This window comes from Nicotiana tabacum, chromosome 13 (assembly GCF_000715075.1).
Source record: "Nicotiana tabacum cultivar K326 chromosome 13, ASM71507v2, whole genome shotgun sequence".
Lineage (NCBI taxonomy): Eukaryota > Viridiplantae > Streptophyta > Magnoliopsida > Solanales > Solanaceae > Nicotiana > Nicotiana tabacum.
The window spans coordinates 5,517,579-5,534,701 of NC_134092.1; the positions used below are offsets into that span (position 1 = coordinate 5,517,579).

General features: G+C 37.1%; 2 protein-coding genes across 2 annotated transcripts; both read left to right on the forward strand.

Moving 5' to 3' along the window:
• Positions 1–1,953: 1,953 nt before the first annotated feature.
• LOC107824149 (large ribosomal subunit protein uL13w) lies at positions 1,954–4,383 on the forward strand. The gene is made up of 4 exons (XM_016650886.2): positions 1,954–2,386; positions 3,406–3,522; positions 3,611–3,698; positions 4,060–4,383. The coding sequence occupies exons 1-4, from the start codon at positions 2,115–2,117 to the stop codon at positions 4,201–4,203; spliced, it is 621 nt and encodes a 206-aa protein (XP_016506372.1). The 5' UTR covers positions 1,954–2,114; the 3' UTR covers positions 4,204–4,383.
• Positions 4,384–6,136: 1,753 nt separating this feature from the next.
• LOC107824146 (putative pectinesterase 29) lies at positions 6,137–10,692 on the forward strand. Its single transcript, XM_016650883.2, has 5 exons — positions 6,137–6,378; positions 6,947–7,106; positions 7,187–7,399; positions 7,986–8,230; positions 10,524–10,692. Exons 1-5 carry the CDS (start codon positions 6,137–6,139, stop codon positions 10,690–10,692), a joined length of 1,029 nt encoding a protein of 342 aa, XP_016506369.2.
• Positions 10,693–17,123: the final 6,431 nt, after the last annotated feature.

A 17,123-nucleotide genomic window follows, 5' to 3' on the forward strand; every position in this document is an offset into this window, starting at 1 on the left:
TATTTCATGTAATCGTACATACATTTTTATGACCCCAAAATACTAAAAAATAATGTTAGTCAGGGTGAGTATTGTTCAAAAGGTCATTCTCAATGTATCCACCAATTTTTCGGTCAATCGGAATCTGTCAACTAAACTCAGGATAATCATTATGTATATAAACATACAAAAAATGAACATAATCATAGATTCTTGTTTCATTTTCTCAAAACGCCAACATTTGATATTAATCATTGTAAGTATGGATCACAAGGCAATATTCGATGGATCCACCAATATTTTAGGCCAATCGGAGCCATCAAGCAACTTTTAAAGAAATCATCACGTATATAAACACACAAAAAAGGGGACATAATCATTATTTCGTATTTTATGTGGTCGTGCATGGTATTCTTGTGAGCCCGAAATGCTAAAAAACGATGCTAGTCATGGTGAGTATTGCTCACAAGACCGTTTGATGGATCCACCAATTTTAGACCTATGGAGTCCGTAAACCAAACATAGAATGAAAAATGGACACAATCAGTTAGTCTTTCATGATCCCAAAATGCTAAAAAATTATATATATCATAGTGTGTATTGCTCACAAGGCCGTATTCGATGGATCCACCAATTTTTAAGCCAATCGGAGTATATCAATCAAATTTAGAAAAATCATCATGTATATATCAAACAAAAAATTGGATATAATCATTAATTCCTGTTTTATGTGATCGTGCATAGTATCCTTGTGACCCCAAAGCGGGTCCGAGTAGGAATAAATTGACTAAGAAGTAGGGCATACAACAATAGATCATTCATTCAACGAGATTTGTTCAGATCAAACCAGGATGAATGGGATTAGTCTGACCTCTCGCTCGGATGTAAGACTCCCGCCGCTGACAGATGTCCCATGAGCTAAAACACGAAGGTAGTCATGGTGAATATTGCTCACAAGGCTGTATCTAATGGATCCACCAATTATTAAGCCAATCGAAGACCAACCTCAGAAAAACTATCATGTATATAAACACACAAAATGTAGATAATCATTAATTTATGTTTCATGATCCCGAAACGCCAAAAAACGGTGCTAGTCATGGTGAGTACTGCTCACAAGGCTGTATCTAATGGATCAACTAATTTTTAGGCTACTCGGAGTCCGCCAACCAAACTCAAGAAAATCATCATGTATATAAACACAGAAAAAAATGGATATAATCATTAATTTCTATTTCATGAACCTAAAATACCAAAAGGTGATGTTAGTCATGGTTCACAAGCCGTAATTTGATGGATCCACCAATTTTTAGGTCAATCGAAGCCCATTAACCAATATTAGAAAAATTACCATGTATATAAACACACAAAAAATGAACATAATCATTAATTCATATTTCATGTGGTCGTGCATAATATTCATGACCCCAAAACGCTTAAAATGATGATAGTCATGGTGAGTATTGCTTACAAGGCCTTGATTGATGTACCAATTTTTAGGTCGATTGGAGTCCGTCAACCAAACTAAAAAAAAATAATCATGTACAAAAATGGACATAATCATTAATTCATGTTTCATGACTCCAAAAACTCCGACCCTTAATTTCTTAGCAATTTATTTGCACTGTATGACCTTTTTTTAGATTACTCTTTCAATTCTAACCCTATTTGTCCAATGAGATAAATTTTATCATTAATATTAGTCGAGTGAATTTTTATTTTTGCAGATAAATTTTGCTCACAGATCTAATTGATGACTTAATTTAAACAGTGGCATAAAATAAGGGATCTTTATATAAATAGCCGGCCATATTTATTGTTTATTTTTCTAGCCATATACATAGATTATATATTAATTATATACAATCATACACATTTAATATAAATTATGTATATATTATACCTCCACCGACTATTTTTAATTTAAGTTGTTGGGCAGGCGGCTATTTTGGTTAATGTGTGCAAAAACCTCATTACTAGCCGGGCTCTACTGGACCAAATACAAAAAAAGCCCAAAACATGTACCCATTAGCTCACCTCCATATAATGAAACCCTAATCACTTCGTCTTCAAAAACCCTAGCCTTTTCCCATTTTTATTCCGTCAGCTGTTTAGCAAGAAAAGAGAGCAAAAAAATGGTGTCAGGTTCAGGGATCTCCGCAAGGAGGGTGGTGATTGACGCTCGCCACCATATGTTGGGCAGATTAGCTTCGATTTTGGCTAAGGAATTGTTGAATGGACAGAGAGTTGTGGTTGTTAGGTGCGAAGAAATTTGTTTATCGGGCGGACTTGTGAGACAGAAAATGAAGTATTTGAGGTTTCTTCGTAAGAGGATGAATACTAAGCCTTCTCATGGTCCTATTCACTTTCGTGCTCCTTCTAAGATCCTCTGGCGTACCATTCGTGGGTTAGTTTTTTTTAAAAAAATTTTTGCTTTGGGTTTTAATTGATGATTGTTTTGAAGTAGTTGTTTTGCTTAAGATAGAATTATTTTTTGATTTTGTAGATTTAGTTGTAACTCTGTGTGTGTGTATGAGTATTTGTAACTCTGTGTGTGTGTGTGTAGGTGTGCATTCGTTATTTGTAGATTTACTGTGTTATTCTCTTGTACTTAGTTATCATACATGTATACACAGTTCATGAAATGAAAATTGAAAAACTAGGGAATGAATAGTCCGATTACATTTTTTCTGGTAGATTGAATGTTCGGGATATACAGTCTTTTTTTTTTAATGGAGGGATGATTAATAAAAATAAAGTAAAAAAGGCTGAATATTTCAGTAGTTGGAGATTAATTACTATTAGTAGATTGAAATACTTAAATTTTGTTCTTGGATTTGCTATAGTTTGATGTATGAACTATTTATCGTTGGTGGCTTGATGCTTAACTGGTAGATATAACTTAGTAGATTTTTGGTGGGCTGTATTTTACTATTTTTTAGCTGGTTTCTGTGTAACAATTAAATTTGAGTAGTTTGCCAAATACTTCATATTTATAGTGCTTAGTGTGCTTGGTATAACGTCTACTTCCAAGACTATTTTACTGATTTTTTAGAATTTAGCTGGTGCATGTATAAGAATAAATTGGAGTATCTGATGTTAGTTTGCGAAGGACTTCATACTTATAACAAACAATGTGTTTCTTATAATGCCCACTCCATGGCCATTTTAACACTTGTGAGTCTACTAGGATTGTAGTTTAAAACTTGCTATATAAGCCCTTTCATCTGATATGCATGTCAATGAAGAATTTGTACAATTTGCAAATTGGATTTGTCCTAATGATTCACTGATTATTTGTTACACTTAACTGTTGTTTTGCTTGTTGATTTGTTGGATGGTTAGGGTAAACTTTGCACTTTGTTAATGGATAGTGTAAATTCTGCTCTATGTTGTGTCTGATCAGATCTATGTATTTTTCTTTAGGATGATTCCCCACAAGACTAAGCGTGGAGCTGCTGCACTTGCCCGCTTGAAGGTTTATGAAGGTGTTCCACCACCATATGACAAAATCAAGAGAATGGTCATTCCTGATGCTCTCAAGTGAGTTGCAAGGCTGTGCAGATGCTTACTTTGTTTTAATATCAATCTCGCTGTTAACACTGAAGTGTTTGCCCTCTTTTGTAAATAGGGTATTGAGGCTCCAAGCTGGACATAAATACTGTCTCTTGGGCAAGCTTTCATCAGAGGTTGGATGGAACCATTATGACACTATTAAGGTAAGTTTCTTGCTTTATACTTTCTATTTGACCTACCTTGATTATTTAAATAATGAGAGTATAGAAGCATGTCAAGTTGTCTTGCACTTTTATAAGATATGAAAACCATACACTTGTCATTGTGCCTCCTTTGAATGTGCAGTCACTATTTTCAGAAGTTTGACTCTTCTATCTGCGTGTTATTTTGAATTTTAGATGGTTGTAGGTTTCACATTGCTAAATCAACTTTATGCCCTTGTTTACATAGTTGCATTACTAATGAAAATATGGTTTCATTTCGTTGGTTATCTGTGTTTCCGTATTCATTACCATGTTCCTGGAGTAGTTGCTTACTTCTCTCTTGCAAACATGATTACTACAGGAACTTGAGAACAAGAGAAAGGAGAGAGCCCAGGTAGCATATGAGAGGAGAAAGCAGTTGGCTAAACTTAGGGTTAAGGCTGAGAAAGCTGCTGAGGAGAAACTCGGTCCCCAACTTGCTGTTATTGAACCTATCAAGTATTAGAGTGCAAACTTAGTTATCTTGAAGTGAAATTTTGCTGGAGATTGAGATTTCAGCTTATCTGTTTTTTTAAAAGTTGTACCGCATGGTTTAGTATTTTGCTTCTAGCAATATTTGAGCAGACTTAAATTGTTTTAACTGTCTTTTTGAAGTTACAATTCCCTCATGGTTTTATTGGTAAAACTTTGTTTTCTAATCCTTGCTAGTTTGCATCTTATTGGTGCTGTGAAGAAAGCCTCAGTTAGTGATACTAACCTTAATTTGCTGCTTAGGCTGGCCAGTTTCAGCATCCATAATTTTTTCAATTAAAACAGCAAGTTTTAACCTCTAAAATTCTCTTGGATTGGTTGTCTATATTATTTTATGTATTTAAGTGTCCAATCCACGAACTATATTACTCTGTCTTGCCTTTTGTTATAGTAATTCTCCGTGCCATATTCACTTTTTAAACTTCAATTTCCAGACTATGCAGTCTTGCTTTCTGTTGGTAGTAGGTTAGTTTTGTTGCTTTTATATGGCTTTTTGATTCTATATTTTCACTAATGTGGTGTTTATGTTTTCTTGAGCCGAGGATCTATTAAAAACAGTCTGTATATCTTTAGAAGGTAGGGGTAAGGTTTGTGTATATACTACCCTCTTCAGACCCCACAACATGGGATAATACTGAGTATGTTGTTGCAGACGATATTACCATTGTGTCTATTGGGATAAATAACTTCAACATAAACTAAAATTTGATTTTCTTATATGCCCCAGCACAAAATAACATTTTAAAAAGAAACTTTAATAGGAATAAATAGTACGTTATATATAACGTAAGAGTTATTTGAGATGTTAGTATTATATGGTCAATATTACTGAGAGGATTTTTTTTCTCAATTTCATTCTCAAAAGAAGCAAATGGAATGGTGCAAACTCAAATCAATAGCACTATCACTTTATAACAGACTGGCGGAATTTTTTATTTAATGCAACAGTTAGAAGATTTAAATTGTTTATAACTAAAAGAAAGATAAATATGCAGGACTACCCTTTACTGTGCCATTTTTTTCGTTTGTTGACCAAACAAAATGTATCCAATTTCTTTGACGTGTAATACATCACGTACAGAATTTAGGGAAAATTTCTTTAAAAGCCATGTAGTATTAATTTATCAATGTGATAGTTTATCAGCAAAGGTTATAATGGAGTGATAACCACTCCTCGATCCTTACCGAGAGATCTTACGTTCGAACTCTGAATATGAAGTGGCCTTTAATAGGAGTAGTTTACCCTCGAAGTGGGGCTTTACGATGCAAATTCGGATTAATCGGACCTCAAAGCTGATACTGGACATAGAAACCAAATAATAAATTATCATAGTGATGGCTCATCTCATGAGCAAAATCAAATCAAAGCGACTTCCCTTGATTAGATACTACCATTGTTCACGTTCATACTTTCTAAATAATTGCAGATTCTATGCCTTTAAGTTGGTTTTTAATTTAAACCACACACGCTTTATTCTTTTTTTACATTTTATAAAATTCATTTTCCAGCTTTTTGTTAGAAAATAATTTATTTTCCATATTTGCTATCCTCCCCACCATTCACTTTCCATGTTAGACTCCAATCTCAATTACAAAAATCATTCGGAGGATCAATCAATGGAAATTAAAAATTTACAAAATCTTCCTCAAGAAATAATTTTTTCTAAGAAAAGTTAAAAATATTACTTAAGAAAATCAAGTTTAACTCTTCAAGAAAATTACTTAACATATTAGAGCAGATTTTGCAAATCATTTGAATGATTTCCCCGTTGAAAATTTTTCTTTACTTAGACTCATTATTTCCATTTTAATTTTAACTCCTTATATAGAGTTGAATCCAAGTAGGGGTTTTACTTGTTCTTCATCTTTTATTCATACTAAAACTTCTTCATTTTTTTCTTCTAAAAATGGCTTCTTTTCAATGGTTTTTCTTCATAATTCTTTTTCTTTACTTCATGTGTTTTGTTGAACAAGGAAATGCAAGATTTCACAGACTTTTTCATAGGAAAAAACAAATAGTAAATTTACCAACAGTGTATGTTGATCCATCTGGTCATGGAAATTTCACAACTATTCAATCAGCCATTGATTCTGTTCCTCTATATAACCAAAAATGGATCTGTATTTACATAAAAGCTGGAAAATATAGGTATTCTCTTCCCACTTCACTTAACATTTTATTCTTTTGATTTCTTTTAGTCATATTAATACGTTTACTTTACGTCTAATGTTTGTTACTAAAATTCTTTTAGTCCGTTTAGAGATTTGTATGTGAGTAGAAAAGTGGACAATTTCTAATACTAGAAAAACTAAAGTTTATGTAATATTGGATTGAGACAGACTTAAATAAAGTGACGTGGATAAATAATATTCATATAGCCCTGGAGCAATGATCAAAGTGTCTTCGTGTGACCTGCAGTTCACGGGTTTGAATCGTGAAATCAATCACTAATGTTTGTATTAGGGTAGATTACTTACATCACACCCCCTTAAGGTGCGGCCCTGCCCGAACACTGTTCGAGCCGTGAAATCAGCCATTAATGCTTGCATTAGGGTAGACTGTCTATATCACAACCTTGGGGATGCAACCCTTCCCCAGGACCATGCGTTAATACGAAATGCTGAGCTGCTCTTTTTTTTTTTTTGCCGACCCCAATATAATAGGCGTAGTTGTTGTTGTCGTCGTAATATTCAATCATCATTCACTTGTATTGCAGGGAACAAGTGAGAATTCCTCGAGAGAAGCCATATATTTATCTCAAAGGAGAAGGAAAAAGAAAAACAAACGTTACATGGGATGGTCATAATTCAATTGCTACAGATGCTACATTCATTTCTGAAGCTGATTATACAATTGCTAAAAGCATAACATTTATAGTAAGACAAAAAAAATTTTAAAACTTCAATTTCTTCATTTTAATTATTTTTTTTATAAAATTTATGTTTATTTTATGCAGAATTCTTATAATTTTCCTCCAGAAGGCAATGTTTATCCGATGCAAGCAGCAGTGGCTGCTATGATATCCGGAGATAAATCCACATTTTATAGGTGTGGATTTTTGGGATTGCAAGATACATTATGGGATGTTCAAGGAAGGCATTATTTTAAGCTTTGTACTATTGTTGGAGCTGTTGATTTCATCTTTGGTGCTGGTCAATCTATTTATGAGGTAAAATAATATTTATTCTTACTATTTAGAATAAAAGTTATATATACATTTTTTTTTCAACTTATTTTAATCGGTTATAATAAGCTATTATTCTGTTTTTCATATTACCATATCAAACTTGTTATTACATATTGTATAGGTCAACATTGTTGTGTGATTATTTAGTTGGGAGGGGGCGGGGGGGTCTCCCCTAAGATTTCCTGTCGTAAAGTTTATCTTAATTTGACTATACACTATTAGAGTTTAAGTTCTATGTACTAATATGCGCCTACGGCAACAACATGTAACTCTTGCAACAACATGTAACTCTTCATTACAAATACAGTAACAACTTGCTAAACCAATTAAATTGAATTGATATCTTAAAAATTATTACATTGTCAGTACATATAAACTAATATTATCATTAGCCTATCAATTTCCACACAAAAAGAGATAGTGGGTGTGAAGAAGGTTACTAATTAAAGTAGTAATTAGTAATCATTTTCATTTTCTTAAAAGAAGTAAAACTTACATTATGGTAGAAACTGTCCTTTTCTTTAAAAGAAATAAATCATGTATTAATTTTTTGTTTGTGTATATGCAGAGATGTACAATATCAGTAAATGCAGGAGCTTTAGATGGCTTGATAGGGTATATTACAGCACAAGGAAGAATAAGCCCAAATGATGAAAGTGGTTTTGTTTTTAAAGATTCTGCAGTATTTGGAACAGGACTAACTTTCTTGGGAAGACCATGGAGAGATTATGCTAGGGTTCTTTTCTATAACACCACCATGTCAAATATTATCGTTCCTCAGGGTTGGGCTGCTTGGTCTTTTGTTGGCCGAGAGTAAGTTCTTTCCTTTCCTATACTATACAAATATCTTCTTCTCATTTGAGTTATATACATTGGAAGATGATTCACATTAATTAATACGTTGAAGGAGAGCTTTGGAACATTGATAAAGCTATCTCCATGTGACCTATCGGTTACGGATTTTTTCATTGATGCTTGATAGGACTGGTAGGCTGCCTACATTACATTCCCTTGCAATGTGACCCTTTCTTCAACCCTGCGAAAATGCGGGATGCTTCGTGCATCGGACGTCATTTTTTTAGCACAAAGATTTTAGTTACACAATTCAATTAGTGTCGTAGGAAGCCTATTATTGAGTGTAAAGCAGGGAGTGTGTGTGTGTGTGGGGGGGGGGGGAGGGATTAGTCCTTCCTATCGATGCGGCCCTTTTCTGAATCCATCGAAAATGTGGGATGCTTCGTTCATCGGACTATTCTTTTGTTAGTATAAAGATTTTAGTTAAACTAATTAAATTAGTGCAGTAAAAAGCCCATTATTGAGTGGGGTAGTCATTTTTATCAATGCGACCCCTTTCTGAATCCATCAGAAATGCGGGATGCTACATGTATCAGACTGTCTTTTTTAGTATAAAAATTTTAGTTACACTAAATCGATTAGTGTCGTAGAAAGCCCACTATTGAGTTGGGAAGGTGTGTGTATGTGGGGGGGGGGGGAGAGATTTGCCCTACCTTTCCAAGGGGACTATATTACTTTGGTCGAATCGAAATCTCTAGTTAAGAGTAGATAAACTTTTACCATTCTTCACCATACTCCTTGATGGTACTAGGGTTCTTTTTTATAACATCACCATGACAAATATTATCGTTCCTCAGGGTTTGGCTGCTTGGTCTTTTGTTGGCCGAGAGTAAGTTCTCTTTTTTCATATACTACAAAATTTTCTTCTCATTTTAGTTGAAGGGAGCCTTGGAGCAATGGTAAAATTATCTCCATGCATGTGATGCCCTATAAGTTATGTGCTTGCATCAGTGTAGGACCGGTAAGCTGACTACATCACACCCCCTTGCAATGCAATTCTTTTCTGAACCTTGAAAAAATACGGAGAATGTTTCGTGCATTGGACTGTCCTTTAGCATAAAAATTTTAGTTACACTAATTCGATTAGTGCCATGGAAAGCCCATTATTGAGTTAGGGGGTGGGGTGGGGGGGATAATTAGCCCTTCCTGTCGATATGCTTGCATCAACATAACACTGATAAGCTACCTATATATAAGTACACGCCCCTTGTAATGCGCACGATCCTATGCTGAACCAAACGGAAACGCAGGATATTTCGTGCATCGCAATACTTTATTTTTTAGTATAAAGTTTTAATTACACTAATTCAATCAGTGCCGTAGAAAGCCCACTATTGAGTTGTTGGGGAGGGAAGTGGGGCTGGGGGGGGGGGGGGAAGAGAGATTTGCCCTACCTTTCCAAGGGGACTATATTACTTTGGTCGAATCGAAATCTCTAGTTAAGAGTAGATAAACTTTTACCATTCTTCACCATACTCCTTGATGGTACTAGGGTTCTTTTTTATAACATCACCATGACAAATATTATCGTTCCTCAGGGTTTGGCTGCTTGGTCTTTTGTTGGCCGAGAGTAAGTTCTCTTTTTTCATATACTACAAAATTTTCTTCTCATTTTAGTTGAAGGGAGCCTTGGAGCAATGGTAAAATTATCTCCATGCATGTGATGCCCTATAAGTTATGTGCTTGCATCAGTGTAGGACCGGTAAGCTGACTACATCACACCCCCTTGCAATGCGATTCTTTTCTGAACCTTGGAAAAATACGGAGAATGTTTCGTGCATTGGACTGTCCTTTAGCATAAAAATTTTAGTTACACTAATTCGATTAGTGCCATGGAAAGCCCATTATTGAGTTAGGGGGTGGGGTGGGGGGGATAATTAGCCCTTCCTGTCGATATGCTTGCATCAACATAACACTGATAAGCTACCTATATATAAGTACACGCCCCTTGTAATGCGCACGATCCTATGCTGAACCCAACGGAAACGCAGGATATTTCGTGCATCGCAATACTTTATTTTTTAGTATAAAGTTTTAAGTGCCATAGAAAGCCCACTATTGAGTTGTTGGGGAGGGAAGTGGGGCTGGGGAGGTTCCCTTCTTATCGAAGGGGACTACATTACTCTCGCTCGAATCAAGATCTATAGTTAAGAGTGAATAAATATTTACTATTCTCCACTATATTCCTTGGTGATAAATGCATATACACCATAGTTGTTATCATAACCGTACTCACTTGTTTATGATGTAGGAATCAATTGACCTTTTCTGAGGAAAATTGTAAAGGAATTGGATCAAACACAACGCAAAGAGTGTCATGGGAAGCCAAATTGAGCCAACAAGAGTTACAACAATTAACAAGCCTCTCATTTATTGATAATGAGGGTTGGATTATGAAGCAGCCCGTCAAAGTCCTATAGTTATTATAATATAATATATAATAAATCTTTTTAAGACATGACAATTATGCTTGGAGTCCACGGCTGACTTATTGCTAGAATGTATTAACAATTTACTGCTAGAAACTTATTTGAACCCTAATTTTACTCAAGTTGGACTTTAAATGTTTTTTTCAATTGTAAGTTTGTAATTGTTATATGTAAAACTATGCATCCTATTTATATGGGAATTATGTGTTCTTTGTTTCAAATATACGTATTAGATTAAAATGTGTGTGATTATGAGTCTTATTCTCTTGGATTGAGATTATTGCAAAAAAAAATGGTCTTTTTTTAAACTTTTCATTGGTTAACATATTACCCACCAGAACATATACATGAAAATATCTTACTTCATGCCAAAATGCACACCAAACTTTGTCTTTTTTTGCATTCAGAAAGTAAATTGGAAAAAGTAGACGCATAATGAATTGAAGTGCGACAACACTTTATTATTTTTAATCGCACACACCATCATTATTTTTTAATTTGTCCTGATATTCGCTATCTGATTGAGATCCTGACTAATTTAAATTATATCGTGGGAGATTATCGTTGAATATGGGAAATCAAGAGAATTTATTGTCACAGCCCAAAATACTAACATGTCATGATGGTGCTTATCTCAATACTAGGCAAGCCGACAATCTTAATAAATCACAATTTCTTTTAAATACGGAAAACATCATAATTCTAGCTTAAGTAAAAATCCCACAAATACTCGGTAAAACATATTCTCAAAGCCTGTTGTCACTGAGTACATGAACATCTAGTATGAATACAAATCTGAAAAATAAGGTCTATAATAGTCTAAGACCAAATATAGTAAATAAGAGATAGGGAAGGAGAGGCAAGGTGTGCAAAATACGACAGCTACCTCTAAATCTCCGAAAAGTCAACCGTACGAAAGAATCAACACCCGCTATGTCCGGGAACACCTGGATCTGCACACGAAGTGCAGTGTGTAATATGAGTACAACCAACTCAGCAAGTAGCAATAATAAATAAGGAACTGAAGATAGTGATTATAGTACATTTTCAGTAATTCCAGCATAGATTAGATATGCTTTCAAATTCAACATTTTAAGTCAAATCAATTCTATACAGTTCAAGTTCATGTATTCCGGATATAAAATCTTTCAAAAAATTTTACAATAATGACAGATAGCAACTAAGTGCAATAACAAATGAAAAGAAATTACAACCTCTCACGACAACAATCACTTACTGGGCTCCCAGCCCTCAGCAGTCACACTCAATAGGTACCCGCGCTCACTGACTGTTACTTACCTCAAGTCGGGAAATTCTTATTCTGCAATGTCTTTTCCTCGTGAAAATGCTTCCAAACGCCTCGAATCTAGCCATAAATAATTCGTTTCAGTCAATAAAATTTATTGAAATTAATTCCATAAGAAAATACAAGTTTTTCATAAAATTCGAAATTTAGCTCAAAAATTGCCCGTGGGACCCACGTCTCGGAACCCGACAAAAGTTATAAAATTCGAAAGCACACTCCACCACGAGTCTACCCATACTAATTTTACCAAAATCCGACCTCAACTCGATCTCCAAATCATCAAATCTTATTTCTAAATTTCAAAGTTCAAATCTCCGATTTACACCTCAAAACATGTAATCTAGTCGGATTATTCGATGATAATTCAATATTATGGAGTAGAAATGATCACAAGGGACTGACCTCAAGTTTTTCTTGAAAATCTATCAAATATCGTCTCTCCTCAAGCTCCAATTCGTCAAAAATGGGGAATGGGACGAAGTCCCCTGCTTTATAATACTGCCCAAACAGCCTCGGTCCTGCCTCGACCTTGGCCTTCGATCGTGGTCCTCGATCCTGGGCCTCCATCCTGGGCCCCGCTTCTGACCTTCGATCCTAGCCCTCGATCATGACCCTCGACCCTGGCTTCGATCGTGGCCCTCGACCCTGGGCTCGATCATGGTCCTCGACTCTGCCTTCGATCGTGGCCCTCGACCCTGGGCTCGTTCGTGGCTTGATTCTAGGCTCAATTTTTGGGCTCGAATCTGGGCTCGATTTCTGGCAGAAGGAATTTCCAGCAGAAGGAAATTGCAGCAACTGTTGTAGTTCAATTTTTGATCCGTTAATCATCTGAAACTCACCAGAGGCCCTCGGGACCTCAACCAAATAGACCAACAAGTCCTAAAACATCATACGAACTTAGTCGAACCCTCAAATCACCTCAAACAACGCTAAAATACGAATCACATATAGATTCAAGCCTAATGAATTTTGAAACTTTCAATTTCTACAAATGACGCCGAAACCTATCAAATCACATTCGATTGACCTCAAATTTTGCACACAATTCACAAATGACATAACGGAGGTATTCAAATTTTCAGAATCGAATTTCGACCCCGATATCAAAAAGTCAACCCCCCGGTCAAACTTCTCAAAATTTGACTTTCGCTATTTCAAGCATAATTCCTCTACCGACCTTCAAAAACTTTCGGACACGCTCTTAAGTCTAAAATCACTATACGGAGCTATTGAAATTATCAGAATTCGAATCCGAGGCCGTTTACACATAAGTCCACATTCGTTCAACCTTTCTAACTTAAATTTTCAATTATGAGACTAGGTGTCTCGTTTCACTCCAATTCCTTCCGGACTCGAACCAACTAACCTGGTAAGTCATAAAATAATTGTAAAGTATATATTGAGCAGTAAATGGGGGAAACAGGATTATAATACTCAAAACGACCGGCCGGGTCGTTACATTCTCCCCCTCTTAAACAAACATTCATCCTCGAACGGGTTTAGAATAATACCTGGAGCCTCAAATAAGATGTGGATATTTGCTCTGCATCTCCTATTCAATCTCCGAAGTAGCTTCTCCGATTGGCTGGCCTCTCCACTGTACCTTCACTGATGCTATGTTCTTTGACCTCAGCTTTTAAACCTATTGGTCTAAAATAGTCACCGGCTCCACATCATAAGTCAAATTACAGTCCAACTGTACTGTACTAAAATCCAGAAAATGAGATGGATCTCCGACATACTTTCATAGCATGGATACGCGGAACACTGGATGAACACCTGATAGATTAGGTGGCAAAGCAAGTTCATAATCTACCTCTCCAATCTTCTTAAGTATCTCAAAAGAACCAATATACCGAGGGCTCAACTTGCCTTTCTTCCCGAACCTCGACACACCCTTCATGGGTGAAATCTTGAGCAGAACCTTCTCCCCAACCATATAATTAACATCACGAACCTTTCTGTCGGCATAACTCTTCTATCTAGACTGTGTCGTGCGAAGCCATTCCTGAATCACTTTGACCTTCTCTAAAGCATCCCGAACCAAGTCAGTACCCAATAGACTAGCCTCACCTGGCTCAAACCAACCCACCGGAGACCGACATCATCTCCCATATAAAGCCTCATACAGAGCCATCTGAATGCTTAACTGGTAACTATTATTGTAAGCAAACTCCGCGAATAGCTGAAATTGATCCCAAGAACCCCCAAATCAATGACACAAGCGCGTAGCATATCTTATAATATCTGAATAGTGTGCTCGGACTGTCCATCCGTTTGAGGGTGAAATGATGTACTCAACTGAACCTGGGTGCCCAATTCTCGTTGCACTGCTCTCCAAAACTGTGATGTAAACTGCATGCCCCGATCTGAAATGATGGATACTGGCACACTATTTAGGCGAACAATCTCGCGAATATAAATCCCAGCCAACTGCTCCGAAGAATACTTAGTACCAACTGGAATAAAATGCGCAGATTTGGTCAACCGAACTACTATCACCCAAACAACATCAAACTTTCTCAAAGTACGTGGAAGCCCAACTACGAAATTCATTGTAATACGCTCCCATTTCCATTCCAGGATTTCAAGTCTCTGAAGCAATCCTTCCGGCCTTTGATGTTCATATTTCACCTGTTGACAATTTAAACACCGAGCTACAAACCCAACTATATCTTTCTTTATTCGCCTCTACCAATAGTGCTGCCTCAAATCCTGATACATCTTCGCGGCACCTGGATGAATGGAGTACCGCGAACTGTGAGCTTCCTAGAGAATCAACTCACATAAACCATCTACATTAGGCACACATAGCCTGCCATGCATCCGTAATACACCATCATCTCCAATAGTGACTTCTTTGGCGTCACCGTGATGAACTGTGTCCTTAAGGACAAGAAGATGTGGATCATCACACTGGCGCTCTCTGATGCGATCATATAAAGAAGACCGAGAAACCACACAGGCCAAAACCCGATTCGGCTCGGAAACATCCAATCTAACAAACTGGTTGGCCAAGGCCTAAACATCCAAGGCTAAAGGCCTCTCTGCTACCGGTAAGTATGCTAAGTTGCCCAAAATCTCTGCCTTACAACTCAAAGCATCGGCCACCACATTGGCCTTTCCGGGATGACAGAGAATGGTGATATCATAATCCTTAAGCAACTCTAACCACCTCCGCTGCCGCAAATTAAGATCTTTCTGTTTAAACAGATGTTGTAGACTCTGGTGATCGGTATAAACCTCACAATGGACACCGTATAAATAATACCGCCAAATTTTCAAGGCATGAACAATAGCTGCTTACTCAAGATCATGGAGTGGATAATTCTTCTCATGTACCTTTAACTGTCTGGACGCATAGGCAATCACTCTACCGGCTTGCATAAGCATTGCGCCGAGACCAATACGCGACGCATCACAATACACAGTATAAGACTCTAAACCTGTAGGCAACACCACTACTGGAGTTGTAGTCAAAGCTATTTTGAGCTTCTGAAAGCTCTCTTCACACTCATCCGACCACCTGAACGAAGCACCTTTCTGGGTAAATTTAGTCATAGGTGATGCAATAGACGAGAATTCCTCCATGAAACAACGATAATAACCGGCCAAGCTGTGAAAACTCCAAATCTCAATAACTGAAGATGGCCTGGGCCAACTCTAAACTGCCTCTATTTTCGTCGGATCCACCTTAATTCCTTCACTGGACACTATATGTCCCAAGAATGCCACTGAACTAAGCTAGAACTCACACTTAGAGAATTTGGCATAAAGTCTCTCCTCTCTCAGCCTCTGTAATACAATACCCAAGTGTTGTGCATACTCCTCCTGGCTACGTGAGTACACCAGGATATTATCAATAAATACTACAACAAATGAATCAAGATATGGATGGAATACACTATTCATCAAGTGTATAAATGCTTCTGGGCATTGGTTAGCCCAGAAGACATCACAAGAAATTCATAGTGTCCATAACGAATTCTAAATGCAGTCTTTAGAATATCCGAATCTCGAATTTTCAACTAGTGATACCCAGATCTCAAATCAATTTTGGAGAACACCCTCGCTCCCTAAAGCTGGTCAAATAAGTCATCAATACGCGGCAAAGGATATTTATTCTTGATTTTAACTTTGTTCAACTACCTATAATCTATGCACATTCGCATAGTACCATCTTTCTTTTTCACAAACAGAACTGGTGCACCCCAAGGTGACATAATAGGCCTAATAAACCCCTTTTCAAGGAGTTCCTGAGGTTGCTCTTTCAATTCTTTTAACTCAGTTGGTTCCATAACGGAGGAATAGAAATAGGCTAAGTGCCCGGCACCAAGTCAATACCAAAATCAATTTTCTTGTCGGGTGGCATACCCGTCAGGTTTGTAGGAAATACATCCGGAAAGTCTCGCACGTCTAGTACTGAATCAATAATAGGAGTATCAACATCAACATCTCTCACAAAGGTCAAATATGACAAAAATCCCTTTCCAACCATACGTTGGGCCTTCAAATAAGAAATTACCCTGCTAGGAACAAAATCTAGAGAACCTCTCCATGCAACCTTTGGCAACCCCGGCATCGTCAACGTCACGGTTTTTGCGTGACAGTCCAGAATAACATGACATGGAGACAGCCAATCCATACTCAGGATTACATCGAAATCTACCATACCGGGTAATAAGAGATCAACTCTAGTCTCCAGTTCTCCAATAGTTACCACACACGACCGATACACACGGTCCATAGTAATAACATCACCCACCGGTGTAGATACACAAACAGGTGAAACTAAGGACTCACAGTGCATATCCAGATAATGAGAAAATACGATGATACATATGAATAAGTGGAACCAGGGTCAAATAATATAGAAGTCTCACTGTGGCACACTGAAACAATATATGTGATCGCTGCATATGAGGCAACAACATCTTGCATGGCAGGAAAAGCATAGAATCGGGCATGACTGCCACCTGATCGGCCTCTCCCTCTTGGGCGACCCCTAGTTGCCTGACCCCCACCCCGAGCTGGCTGGGCGGGTGGTGGAACTGCTGGTGCTGGTGCCGTCAGTCGAGGACTCTGCTGTGGAGCCCCACTCAACAGCCTAGGACAC